This window comes from Neospora caninum, chromosome II, assembly GCF_000208865.1.
Source record: "Neospora caninum Liverpool complete genome, chromosome II".
NCBI lineage: Eukaryota > Apicomplexa > Conoidasida > Eucoccidiorida > Sarcocystidae > Neospora > Neospora caninum.
Genome location: NC_018387.1, coordinates 1,449,910 through 1,463,587, shown reverse-complemented (window position 1 = coordinate 1,463,587; position 13,678 = coordinate 1,449,910). Strand labels below are relative to the sequence as shown.

The 13,678-nt window shown below is 53.6% G+C and overlaps 1 protein-coding gene across 1 annotated transcript; it reads left to right on the top strand.

Annotated features, from left to right (window-relative positions):
• Window positions 1-228: 228 nt before the first annotated feature.
• On the top strand, window positions 229-12,948 carry NCLIV_006160 (multi-pass transmembrane protein, related; the record flags this gene model as incomplete). The annotated part of the gene is made up of 19 exons (XM_003880126.1): window positions 229-438; window positions 1,065-1,879; window positions 2,351-2,456; window positions 2,885-3,112; window positions 3,531-4,068; window positions 4,634-4,730; window positions 5,100-5,662; window positions 6,236-6,771; window positions 7,120-7,194; window positions 7,755-8,066; window positions 8,422-8,550; window positions 8,926-9,123; window positions 9,558-9,734; window positions 9,983-10,105; window positions 10,370-10,543; window positions 10,949-11,207; window positions 11,848-11,957; window positions 12,369-12,545; window positions 12,838-12,948. The coding sequence occupies 19 exons, from the start codon at window positions 229-231 to the stop codon at window positions 12,946-12,948; spliced, it is 4,938 nt and encodes a 1,645-aa protein (XP_003880175.1).
• Window positions 12,949-13,678: the final 730 nt, after the last annotated feature.

Sequence of the window (13,678 nt, the reverse complement as noted above, 5' to 3'; positions counted from 1 at the left end):
ACCGCAGGAGGAAGCGGTCTGCTCTCTCTCTTGCCTTCCGGGTTTCTCTCTTCTTCGCACCAAGGCGCTGGGACGTGAAGGCTCTTTCGTGACGCGAGGTTGCACAACCGAGTCACCTGAAAGAACCGAGGGCCTCATATCACACAATCGGTTCGGAAAAGAGGTGCTTATGAGCTAAACCTGATCAGTTTTCTTGGCAAGACGAAGCAGGAAATTTTTTTTAAGAAGATGGAGGCGGGTGACGAAAGTTCAGAAACGATGCAGCAGCAGCTGAGCGAGTTGCTCGACCTCGTGCGCCGTCAGCAGGTGGAGCTGAAGCGGTATCAGGCACAGCTCTGGCAACAGCAGCAACTCCAGGAGCAGATGCTCTACGTCCAGCAACGGCAACACGGGGCTGGCAACGCCCTTGGCCAAGAATCCTCACTGTCCGGTCTGACAGTAAGTGCTTCAACTGTAGCTGTGTCTCGCAAGCACGCTGACTCGGCGTCTCTTACCATGTCTTATCTGTTTCACCGTGCTAACTGAGCGGCACGAGTAATGTGCATCACAGGCGACGTTTTTGAGCGTGAAAAGGCAGCCGAATGCTGGTGTTTGACTAATTATCCTCCGTCGTGTTACAGCGTTCAGCAGTCGGAACCGCGCTGCTGCTCCCTTGTAAACCATCCACCATGTCGATCCACGCTATCAAGACAGTAATTCTTTGCGCAAGCGTTGGGGTGGGGAAACGGCTTCGAACACAGGAGAAAAGTTCCAGGGACGAACGACGGGGATTTTACCCGTGCAGCGTGTACCTCCCGGCTAGAGCGGAGGAGCCAGGGGTCTTTTACATAGAGAGCTGCATCTGTTTGTGGATAGTACACGTGTGCACACGTATACATGTGGTGGACGCGGAGATACCGCTGGCGGATACCTTCCACGCCCGCTCAGAGGACATCTCGATGCCCCTTGCAGTTGTTGCGGTTACGCACTTTTCGCTTGTTGTTTTCGTTTGCTAGGCTACGGGTTCCTCCTGCTCTCATTTGCGTCTCGGTGTCTTTCGTGGCTGTGCCTGCGGTGCTCCTCAGATGCGACGCCGGGGCTCGCCGTCGTCCTCCTGGCCGCATCCGGCAGGAAATTCTCTGCGGCGAACGGGGTCATCTTCTTCGCTGCAGTCTCACACGCCCTGCATGTCCACCCCTTTATGTTTCCCTTCAAAGTTTCAGCTTCCAGCTTTCCTGAGTCAACGCGTTTTCCCCTTCTTCTCTCCACCCGTCGGAGCCGCAGTTCCGCAGCTGTCTGCCCACGCTCGCGAGGAAAAGAAACCGTTTCTTGACGGGGACGGTGTCGGTCAAAGGAAGCTCTCCTCGGCGTCTTCGTCCTCGCTCCTCTCCCCCGCCCCAAGTGTGTGTGGCAGGCGTATGTCTCATTCCGTCGCTTCCAAAGCGGCCACGCCGCCCCCGGGGGACCGCAGCCCCCGTAATTCCCCGAACAGTCCAAGTCAGTTGTTGCTCGTGCTGCGGTGCGTAGGCTCCGCCGTTCGCGACGAATCGCACGAGCTGATGGGCTCAGAGAATGCTGTGCTCCTTCGTCTTCAACAGTACCTTGTAAACAAACTGAGAGGCCACCCTGTGCTTCGAATGGTCTCTGAACTCGAAGAAAGCAGCCGAGAGTCAAGGAAACCGTTTGGCGCAAGAGTGGCTTCAGCGTTCCCCTTAAGCCGGCTCCTGTTCCCTGGATCGTCGTCTTGCGATGGCAGCAAAAGAAAATTCGTGGTCGTGACCGCGGACACAGAGAAACTGCTTCTAGTTCTCGAGGAAGTGGGCGGCTTGAAGCTCACTGGCGACGGCGTCTTCTTCGCTCCGTATAGATCGGCCTGTAGAGCTTTTTTCAAAGGGGGCAGGTACGCCGTCTCTCACCGATCCTTCGTTCTGCATCTGTCCCTTCTTGTATCTCTCACTTGTTTATCCACATATCTCCATATATCTCCATATATATCCATATACATATATATCCATATGACGAAAAACAGGGAAGGGCAGTGGCGTCGGCGAGCAATCGCAAGCTAAAAGCGTCGTGGAAACGACGGAAAGGAATGCCCCCCCCCCCCCCCACATTCAGGCCAGCGGGTCTGTCTCTTTCGTGAATCTTCGTGGGCTACCCACTCCTGTCCATTCTTCCTGTGACGTCCCTCTCGGGATGCACATGTATGGGTTTGTGCATCCCTGTGTGAAGGTATATGTATACCGCCATTGCAAATATATATGCGTATGAATAGAGGGCAGGCCGAGGTCGACATTTTGTTCTTGTTCCAAGTTCCAAGTTGTTCTGCCGGCTGCGACACTTTTTTCTCTACGGTGTTCCTTTTTTCCAGAAAAGATTCGCGCTTGTTTCTGACTCCAAATGAAGCGATCGAGTTGATGAGATCCGAGCTTTTCGCCATGCGATTTGGCGCCGATGCTCCTTATCCGAGCTTGCAAGTAAGGGAAGTGATGCGGTCGCACAGTATCCTTTCGCTGGCTTGGGGAAGAGACGCGTGGGAGTACCAAAAGAATCAAGAGCCACGCCCTGTTCACGCTGCACTGCGCCACTGCTTTGCCTCCATGGAGGCAACAGAAGGAGGCGCTGCCGCTACCGTGTTTTGAATTGTTTGCACTTGGCCGGGAAACTTTGCGCGCTCCACGCCAGTGGCCGGCGTTCCCCTGGGAAGGCGCCTTCGCGGGGGTTTCCCCGTTGGCGCATTCTCGCGCATCTTTGAGCTTCCTGTCCTTTTTGCACGGCTCGAATACGCTGCCGCGCTCCCAGGTGTCTGTACTTTGGTATTCCTCAGGGTTCGCGTCGCCACTGACGCTAGTTCCGTGTGTGTTCACTTGCTGCCGAATTGCTCGTTCCGGTCCTTTACCCACAGGGCCTGAGCGTGCTGGAGGTTTGTATCGCAGCAGGCGTCGTGGAGGATTTCCTCCCGCTGCATCAGCCGCGGCTGCTGGCAGTGCTCCAGGCGAAAGCTCCCTGGTGGTCTGGAGGCTTCCAAAACTGTTTTTGTCGCAGACGCCAGACTGCTGCAAAAGGCGGCGCTTCGTCGCCACTGTGTCGTCCTCTCGCGGTCACGTCTGCCGCGTCCTACGACGTCCTGGTTGTAGGTTTTTACTTCTCCCTCTCTGTCTCTGCAGTGGAGGAACTCTCAAAACACCGGTGCTATGGTTCCGTCGCGCAGCTGTGCTAGTTCCGAGTGCGCTCGTTTGTGGCGGCTGCGGAGACGATGTGCTCGTTTAACTCGTCGACTCCTTCGGCTGCGACAATAATGGGAACTGGAGTTCTTCGCCGCATGTGCTTCTTTTACCCAATGCCGTAGATCGCGCAATCCGTCAAGGCGCGTTCCACCTGTAACACCACCTCCAGTTACCTTTATTCGTCCTTTAGCCGCGATGCTTTTGCCGTTCCGCATCTGCCTGTTGCTACTCACGTTTTTCGGTCTCACGTCCCCTTCTCCATCGGGTTTTGGTTCGTTATGTGGATCTTGCCGCGTCGACCGATCTGGGCTTTTTTTCCTTCAGGCTGCGTATTTCGGTTATCCAGCTGCGGCTTTCTCTCTCTTTGTCCGCTGGCTTCGTCGTCTCCTCGTCTTCCTTCTTTTGCTTTCCCTGGGGGAGAGAGTTCTCCGCTGGGCCGTTCCCTCGCTGTGGCCTCTGCTGACAGCCGCCGCAAGAGAGTCGACACCGCGCCCGGGCGCCTCAGATGCAGCGGCTGCACTTTCTTCTGGTGCTGGGGGGGCGAGTGTCCGAGCTGCATCGGCGGCGGCGCTGACGGTGGCAGAAGTGCTTCTTGGAGTGGTGGACGCGTCGAGGGCAGTTCGAGGCTTTATCGGAATTGCCGTTTGCCTCGTGCTGCTGTCCCAGCTCCGGCGCCTTTCAGCCATTGTGAGCAGCGTGCGGGAAGAAGTGAACGGATGGAAGGCCGAAACAGTAAAGTGCATCCGAGAGGGAAAGGAGGGACAGGGGAACGTATACGGCCAAGCCAGGGAACGGGACTGGAGAATAATGGGAGGCGCGACGGCGCTCCTGTCCAACGTGAGAGATATCCCTCATGGCATAGGTGGGGGGGCATATCAGTCACAGTTTACATCAGGTTGGCGGTGGATCGGGAAATGTTTCTGTGCATGAATCAGCTTGGGGGGATCCACTCGTATACCGTCTAGTTGTCGGCTTCTCCATAGAGGAGTTTAACGGAAGGCACCTGAAGTGTTTCTCCGTTTCCCCACACCCTTTGGGTGTTCATACCTTGCTGTTGTGTCATCCTGTTCAAAAGCTGTCTTGTGTCTGTTTCTGTGCTCAGGTCCCCGTTTTCCGGTACACTCTTGGTTTGCCTAGTCTCCCTCCCTTCGCCTCTTTCGCGTCGTCATCTTCGTCCCTTTCATCTACTTCGCCCTTCTCCTCGCTGCTCTTCTTCGAGTGGCCGGTGCACGTGCTTCGCCAGAAGGTCGAGGCTCTCCTAACCTTCGCGGCGTCTCCCTCGGAAAGGCTCTCCTTCGCGGCCCACCCTTTGTTTCGTCGAGCTTTCCTAAAACAAACATCCCGTTCGACTTCAGTCGTGAACAATTCAGTGGGACCCGCTCCTCACAACCATCATGCTGAGTGCTCGTCCTCTGTTTCTGGGCCAGCGGCAGGAACGGTTCCAGTAATCAGGGGGCTGGCGGATGGCGGGATTGAAACAAGGGAAAACGCAGACCCGGTCTTCTCTCCTCGAGCGAGCTCTCCGTAAGTGGGCCGAACACTTGCTAAATGGCGACGCCGGTTGAGGAACAAAAGTTGTCTCAAAAGTGCTCACTGTCCAGATGGTGGTGCTTGAAACACCAGTCCCATGTTTTCCCTTAGTATTCCCATTCAGCCATAGTTTCCTCACTGCTTTAGGCACTGTAGCCACTGGCTGTCCCGCCCGCATGTTCCCTCGTACCGGGACTCGCCAATGCATATTCTAGGTGTACGTTTTGTCTCGAGGATGTGCGGTGTGTTGTACTTCGACGTATTGTTACTGGATTCTTCAATAGACATGCTTACGCGAAAGCACAGCTTTGGGTATTTGAGAACTTGTAGATCGTTCCTTTGTGTACCCTGCTCCTGCTTCAGGTTCTGGTCGACAACGAGTGCAACGCGGCTCGGACTGTACATTTGCTTGCATCTTGTTCTCGTCGCGTTGTGCCTTACCGGGCTCGACTTCTTCCTGCCTCCTGTTCCACTGGACATCCCAGCGGTCGGAATGGTGCTGAGACCCGTCCTCGTTCAATTTCCTCTTCTGGGTTGGCGCTCCTTGCCGAGCTACCTGAGTTTTTCCAGCTGCGCGTGCCCGTCCCGCCCCATGGTGGATTCTGGTGTCGACTCCGTTTGTCTCTCTTCGGCTTTCCCTTCCGTTTCTGTTGCCCTGCCGTACACTGGTGCCGCGGGCTCTTCCGGCCGATTCCAGGGGTCCATCTATGTGGCACAGATTCTTTGCGGGCTTGTCGAGAATGTCCCTCTTCTGCTGCTCGCACTGTTCTTCCTTTCTGTGGGCCGGTTGGTAGCCTGCTGGTCCTCCTGGATGAGCAGGAAGCTAGTCGGCATTCGTCACCCGTCGTCCGCCCCTTTGGGTGTCGAGACAGAGTCGAGCTACGAAAGGACAGACGATGGAACCGATCATTCTGTCAGACAACCTGGTAAGGCGTGTAGTCCAGTGCAGTCGAATCGACGACCCTCAGCGTTTAGTCCTTGTTCGCAAACAGGTCAGGTGAGTGTCTCCATTCGAACGGGGCGCTTTCGGGTCCTGCGCTGGCGTCAGGCTGCGGGTTGCCTTTTGGCACCTTGCCCGGGCCGTGATGGGGGACTTGCCGTATCCCTTTATATGTTTCCGTCTTTGGTCTACGTGTGGTAAGCTCTTTCGATATAGGATGCCGCATTTCGACACTGCATTTCGATTCTGGCATTTACTGGCACACGGCGAAAACACTCTTTTCTAGAGACAGCCTCCCATGTTCCCTTGGTGTGCCTTCCCCCCCGATTCTTGTATGGTGCAGACGCTGTCATCAAATCCTATCTGGAGGTCTCGTCACTCTTCTTCTCGGTCTTTTCCCTCTTGGTTCTTCTCCTCACGGATCAAGCGCTGCAGATTCCTCCGTCGACATCCCTTCTGGTTTTCGTCTTTGCTTGCATTCTCGATTCTCTTCTTTGTCGCCTCTGTTTCGGGCGGTTCTGTAAGAGGGTCCCTTCTCTGCCATTCCTCGATTCTTCAGCATGTCGGTCTCTCACTCCGCAGTTCCAGGCCTCCCTCCATCCATTCGCCTTTGGTCCATTGTATCGTCGAGCATTTGTTCTTCTCCTTCTTCTTCCTCTCGCCGCAATTCACGGCGTCCTTCTTCCCTTTCTTGTTCTCTCTCTCGTGGCGATCCTCCTCCTCTCGATCCGCGCCGACCACGAACAACTCTCCTCCCGCAGGAGCTTCAGTGGCAGCGGGAAATCTTTTGCTGATTTTCTGGATCTTTGGGTGCCTATCCTGGGTAGCCAGCTGACCCTTCTTCTCGCCGCAGTGGCCTCGTCCACCTTTTTCGCCGTCACTCTTTCCCACCCGCACGTCGCGGTGCGCGCGTCGGGAGAAACCGGCTCAGTCGGGGGGATAGGCCAGATCAACAGTCTTCGTGTCGCTGGGACGGAACGGGGAGCACAGGGAGAAGAACCGTTTTCTGGGTGGTCCTCCCAGGCTCTGCAGGCGACGATTCTAGCCGTGCTTCTCTCCTTCGTCTCCTGGGCTGTCCCGTCAACCACTTCGAAGGTGCGTGTTCTCGTTGTTCCCAGGCAGGGCCCTTCTTTTCTTCTTCTTTGTACGGGCTCGTCCGGCGTTATGCATGCCTAATACTTGTGCTGTCGTTATCAGATGTCGCTGACACCCTTTGCTGTTCTCTCCCGGCCTGGCTGCTCGAATCACTGCCGATATAGAGGGAGGGGAACGAGTGTGGTGGGAGACGCGCGCGGCCCTACTCTCTCGTTCTCAGCGGCCTCAGCTGTCTCTGTTTCTCCCGCTTCTTGGGTTCTGGCGGAGGCGTCGTTTCGCCATTATTTACGCCCGATGGGGACACATGTTCCCCTTTCTTTTGGGATTTCTGTCGATGGTCATTTTCAGCTCAGGCTTGTTCTCGAGATGGCTGAGCGTGATTTGAGTGCGCACGAATTCGGATTTGCTGTGCAGCGCAACGAGGTAGGGCGCTTTAGTCGATGAAAGCATCACTCAAGAAGGGGGAACGCCATCTTGGAGAATGAGTGGAATGTCCGCTGGGGGGGGTTTGAACCCGCTGCAGCTGTCGTAGTCCCGAAAGTCATCGTCACGTGTCGATTCCTTCGTCGCGTGCGTGATTATTCGTCGGTACATGCATACGTATGTTTTGTACACATCTTTGTGGATCCCCGCATGCGTTGATGAGCTCGACAAACTGTCCGTACCACTGTTTTTGTTAGGCTGCTGTTACCTTCCCCCATGGTTCCCTTCAAGTTTGGTGTGTTGATCAGATAACCACACTGAATACGAGGGGCTATGTGCATTTCTGTTTTTCTTTCATGCGCTTCTCGCCCTCTCTGTTTGGCTGCAAACAGTTGATGCGCAGAGCATGAATCTGTAACCGAGAACGTGAAGCAGGCGGAAGCGCTAACCGTAGTGCTCGTTGTGGCTAGGCATGTTTCAGGCGTCACAGCCTCTTCAGAAGACCTTTACTTCTTTCTATGCTGTGTCGCTACCTGGCTACGTGGTCGTGTGTGCCTTAGGCGGAAGAAGTCACTCCCCTGACCTGCCGTGTGGTTGGCCTTCCAAGTGTTGTCGGGCCGGCGTCGCCTCCTCTTCCCTTCGTCACTCGATGTCTCCGTTGTTTCTTCCCGTCTCTTCTTATTCTCTCCCCTCCAACGACTCAACGGGGCGCACGAGGTGGCCGAATACCCCCAAGCCTCTTCGAGGCAGCAGTGCTTCAGAAAATGACTCTGACGGTCTTCGGTCTCGCTGCTCACGCGGAGATCAAGGAAGAAGAAGACGCTCACGGAAAAACAGACGAGGCCGTGCCTCACGTCAACACCAGGCAGCTTGTGAGGCGAGCCCCCTGTAGATCAGTTTTCTCGGGCTTTTGCTTGACTCCAGTCTTGCCTTTTAAGCTCTAAGCCACTGCACTACTTCTGATTTGTGTTGCCTGTATCCTACCACGATGTTTTGTCTTCTTTCCCCGCCACACACATGAAAGCCCTGCCAGGATGACAGCTCCGATGTCGGGCACCTTTAGAGTAAGATTTCATCTTCTTAAACGTGTAGCGGAAGGCTCTGGTGAAGACGGAGTGCCCTACCAGCGGGGCCGTACACTGTGTGTTCTTCCGCTCGTCCCTGAAGCTTTTCTGGAGGCGCCATATTTGTGTCTGTTTTGCTTGTTCTCCCGCTTGTGGCCTTCAGTCGGCGGCGACTGATCAGTACATAGCGTCTCTTCCCCGCGGACCAGGAAGCACTGCCTTGACGACTGTGGCCCCACCGTCCTCAGCTCCTGAAACACCGCTAAGGGAACGCCCGGAAGATATCAAAAAGGTAGGGGAAGCTGCGCAGAGATATCGCTGAAAAAGCTGGATACAGGGTGACGCTTAGAAGGTTGACACTTCGTGGGGGCACTACGGCCTACAAGCTTTGCTGCGACATGCGCTACTCTTGAGGGTTAAGCTGCGCAGCTTATTTGCGTTGAAGCCGAGCCAAAAACTACACTTGCTCGCCTGTGTCTGTAAGCGGAACGGGAACTGCCGCAGGGTCGTTGTACGCCAGGAGAGGCAAGGAGGAATGTCTTCCAGCAACGCAGGAACGGCCTCCCAATGAGACTTTTGATTGCTTCAGCGCAGTTCGTCCTGCCCTGTCTCAGCACTTACGTGGCTTGGTTCCCATCGGGAGCAAACGCGGTTTATTTTTTTTCAGCGGGTCAACCAGTTCCTTGGTGAATGGCTCTTCAACCGAAGCAAGTCCGAAAGTATGAGCCCCCTGACCCAGCATCTGGGCATCCCCTGGGTAGTGCGCCAGGCCGTCGAGAAATTTACGCCTCAGTTGACATATGACTACGATGAAGACAAGAATGAACTGAGCGTCGCCACGACTCTTACAGCTGGTCTCACAAAGGTAGGACGCTTTCAAGACTATCCCATCAGACGACCCGAGTTGGATAGGTTGGGACACCTCTTCATCAGAAGGGAAATCTTCAGATGTATGTAATATTTTCCAGACGTTTGTGTCCAGTCCCAATGCAAAATGTTGAAAATTCGAAATCAAATTTAACGAGGAGTCCTGCAGAGGAGATATAAAGCCGCAAACGGGTTTGGTAGATATAACTGCCTTGTCCATGGTGGTGGTGTCCAGCTTTTTAGACCGTCGGCCTTCATTTGAACATTTTTTGAGGTCTCCGCACGGCCTTACCGTTGGACACAGGGTCTTACACAGGCAGCTATCGGCGGAGTGAAGCGCATATGAATCATGGGTGTAATCATCGAGTTGACCTTAATGCTGATGCATAGCTCTGCATGTGCTGTTGTCTCTTCTGTGGAAAACGTCTACAGACCATCCACCTGAATCTCAGCGGTCTGGGGGTGGAGCAGAGCGACGAGGACGCAGGAGGGGCGTGGAAGTCGTCGACGCGGCTGGAGGGGTCTGTCCTGAAGACAGTTCAGAGAAATGATGGCTTAAACGCAACTCTGTACGAAACGCGTCGTATCGTCAACGACAGCGGCGATCCGGTAATGGTCTTAGTCGTGTGTGGCACTGATTTTTTGCAAAGACTGATTCCCCTCGGTCGGTTCATACAGCTGCTTTACCTCTCACAGAAAAGGAGGCAGGATAGCATGGCATAGTTCGCGTTGGTGTCCTCTCGGCCCTATGACGAACAGTGAATTCTTAGTCCTGACGAAACGTACGCGGCGACAAGCTTGGTACCACAGCTTGGAAAAGAAGGCTCGGCTCTTCTCTGCTGTCTTTCGTCCTTCAGGAAGATCATACCAAAGACCAGTTGTGGTACACAGCTCAGCTCCACAAGGACAATCTGGCTCAGGATGTCATCGTCAATCGCTATTTCGACCGTGTCAGCGGTCCCCCGCCCATGGACGAGACGGTCAGTGTTTTTTTTCGAATCGGCGTCATTTCCGTGAAGCAGCAACAGGATTGGCCGTGGGTATCGAACCCAGTATACTGTCGGCGAGGACGCACACACGAAAGCCTCTCACGGCTGTACCAGTGTATACCAAGAGCTGCGTCATCGTATCGCTCCAACTGATTTTTTGAAGGCTCCCGCAGTACCGAGCGACTGACCTGCCTTCCGCGTAGTAGTATGCGATCTTTGTTCCCATCCGTCGTGCGTCTTTCTTTCGGCCCTCAGCACCTGCCCTCATTGCCAGAAGAGAAAGTTGGAGGCGAGCAAGAACATGGCACGGCGGGTAGCGTAGAAAAGCCGGGCATTTCTACAGGAGGCTCCACCAGGTCGCCTGCAACTCCTGGAGGCGGAGAAGGCCTCGCTGACGGAGAAGAAGATGGGAACCCGTTTCTGCAAATGGTAATCCTGGTAACAACGTCGGCGGAAACGATGTATTCGCCTGATGTCTATGTCCGTAACTGCTGCACTTAATTGTTGACGATGTGGCCCAGCGGAGGGAATCCACTCGCTCCAAATGTGACGTGATTTTCGTTTCTCGTTCCTTGCCTCCAGTGGCTTTGACAGTCAGGCATCTATACGGGACGCAACATCACATCACGTGAAGAAGAGAGGCCCGTGTATTGCCAGCGGGTTTACTCGATTGTGGGTACGGAATCAGATTTCCTGTTCACCTGTACGTAGAAATGTATGTCTACACTTGTCTGCTGTGTGTGCAGCTGCGCTGGGGGAATTCGCTCTCAAACACGGAGTTAAGTCTTTTGAAGTACCTTTTTTTTGTGCATTTCCTCCGTTCCGGCTTTTCAGGGTGAACAGGCGGTCTCAGCCGTCAAAGACCTCGTTGACAGTGCCTTAGGACCGGATCCGTCAGCAGCAGGGTGGTCTGTCAGTAAGGGAAAAGGTGGAAGCCGAATTTTCCAAAGAGACGATGAGGCAGATCGAAAATTGCCTGTTGTGGGAATGGGAGTCATCACCTTGAACAACGCTGGAATATCGCTGGAGACGGTCATCGACTACCTTAAAGACCCAGAGAACAAGCTGCAGTTTGATCCTCAGCTCCTGAAAGGTGAGGCACTCTCAATCGTCTTGTGGAATTGTAGATTCATTTGGAAGACTCCGACCGAAAATCCTGTTCTAGGAATCCACGGGTGGTTTTTTGACACGCGCCATGAAAACCAACGTCAGGGGAAATGTTGGAAAGTTTACAATCGACTCGTGGTTGCGAGATCGGCAGACTGACCGGGAACACGGCAAACAAAAAAGTGAATGGCAACTAGCTACCCCCAGGTCACAGCCCCTTAGAACTGCTCGCGTCGTCCGCAGGCTGAGCTCCACGCATTTGAATCTGATGCAGTCACTCTCAATAGTCCCAACTGCTGTCGGGGCCACTGCGGCTGAATTGGGGACCATTTTTCTCCAGCACAAGCCGTGTCTTTGTTGTTGTAAATGGCAGTGAATCCTTCTGATTATTGCCTTTTCAATGGACGGTAACTCTGACGCATCTGGGTGCGTTCTCCATCGCCCCGATCATTCCATGGAGCGCTGCCTGTTTTCGCGAATGTTTAGTGGAGGGGACATTCGTTCCTCTCAATCGGCGTGAGCAATGGAACAAACAAACTCTGTGTATCTCCGCTGTCCCCATTTGTTGCTTATCGATTTCTGTCTGTTGTTTCTGTTGTCCTTGTGCCCTATATCTTTGGGAACAGCTGTCAACTTGGACGATTTGCCGTGTGGAGCACGTATCGTATATCATGCATTCAAGGGCCAGTGGGGCTTCGCTGGCAGAGACTTCACGCTTCTCTGTTATCAGAAAAAGGTAAGAAAACGACGCGAAAGTCACCGGAGGATCAGCGAAGAGCTCGAGGGCTTCGTCCCAATCACCGGTGGTCGCCACACCATCGCTGTGTGGTGGTGTTCCTTCGTGAGACACTTTGAATGCCATGGAGTAGGACCCATTAAGAGTCTGCCATCTTGTTCAGATGGTAACTCAGTAGTGATCGGACTGAACAGGAATATTCCATCCGGGTCATTGTACATTTGAGCTTCCGTTTTCGTTCTGCCGTGGTCAATTGTGGTTGTTTGACAGTGCAGCCGTTGTAAAAGAAATGTAGGGGATGCCTACTGACAGCTTATTGACTTATAGTTGCTTCTTAGCTACTACCGTCCGGTTATGAGCAAAACTTCGAGGACAATGTTTACTTTATCCGTCTGTGGTGTGCATTATCAGATCTCAGAGACGCGTATAATCCTTGGATTGCGCTCCGTGGATTACCCTCACGCGCCCGCCGCCGCTGATCTGTGGCCATCAGGAGCTGGAACATTCGTTAGAGCTACCTTCCTAAAAGGTGGTTACGACTTGCAGTTTCTCTCAAATGGAGCCATCCAAATCTCCTTTGTCACGCAGGTAGGTTGAAAAACAAACTATCGCGAAGTTAAAAAGATTGCTATTGTCACCAAATGGCCCCATGCAAACGAATGGCACGCAGATAGAAGCCAAACCCAATGGCCTTGTGCCTCGTACTAGGAAATCGCGCATCCCTAGCGACATACTTACTTCCTAGACCGAGTTGGCTTGTCTAACATTTTTTATAAGCCGCCAGGAAGCCCGGTATCACCAGGTTGTCAGGCACGCACCCGCAAAACTCCCGTGCGGTTCTCTACCCTGTCGGCTGCATTTTTCTGTTTCGCTTTCTCAGGCTGATTTGAAGGCAGATGCAGTACCGACTTGGATCAACAAGCGTGTTAAGGCTGAACAGCTGAGCATCGTCGCATCTATCAAGGATCACATTGAAAAGCGCTTTGGATGAAGCTAACAGATCATGACTCAACTTTAACTTGGCACAGCATTTTGTGTGTCCAGCTGCTTGGGAGGTTAGATATGACTCATACATGAGCCACGGCCTTACTTCAGAAAGACAAAGCAATTTCATCGGTGTGGGTTGCCCGCCTATCGCTTGATCTAAACGTCCATCATACTACCCTGTCTGCAAGTGTAGTGACGATCTGCACGTTGTGGTTGTGCACAAAACCAGTTGACGGCGTTTCGATCACAGACGCAAAACTCCCGGGGTTTACCTCCTCTAAGGGACCTGTACTGCGCGGAAACACTTTTGTGGGCACTCGGACCTCCCAGGACTTCTGAAGAGGCACTGTGTTTTTTAAAACGGCACCCCTGCGCAAACCAACAAGCTTGACATCAAACGCTGACTCTCCACCTAACAACCCCAGAGAGGTGCGGATCTTTCGTTTTCCCGCAGCTGCTCCTGTTTCAAATTGGGATACTTCTGTGGCACAAGTGCGTTTTTTCAAATAGGTAACTGTCATACCATTTTCCCGTCATGAGGCGGAAAGCAGATGATCGAAAGCTGCGCTATTCTGATTTATGGAGCAATAGGAAGGGTCGAGCACGCCCTCACGGCGGCAACGGCAGATCAACATTTCACGGAATCGGCAGTTGAACTTCCTAGTACTACAGATATTTCTACGCCATCTCTAAGCGGAACCTCGAACTTCCTCACTCTCCGTCCATCAAACAAC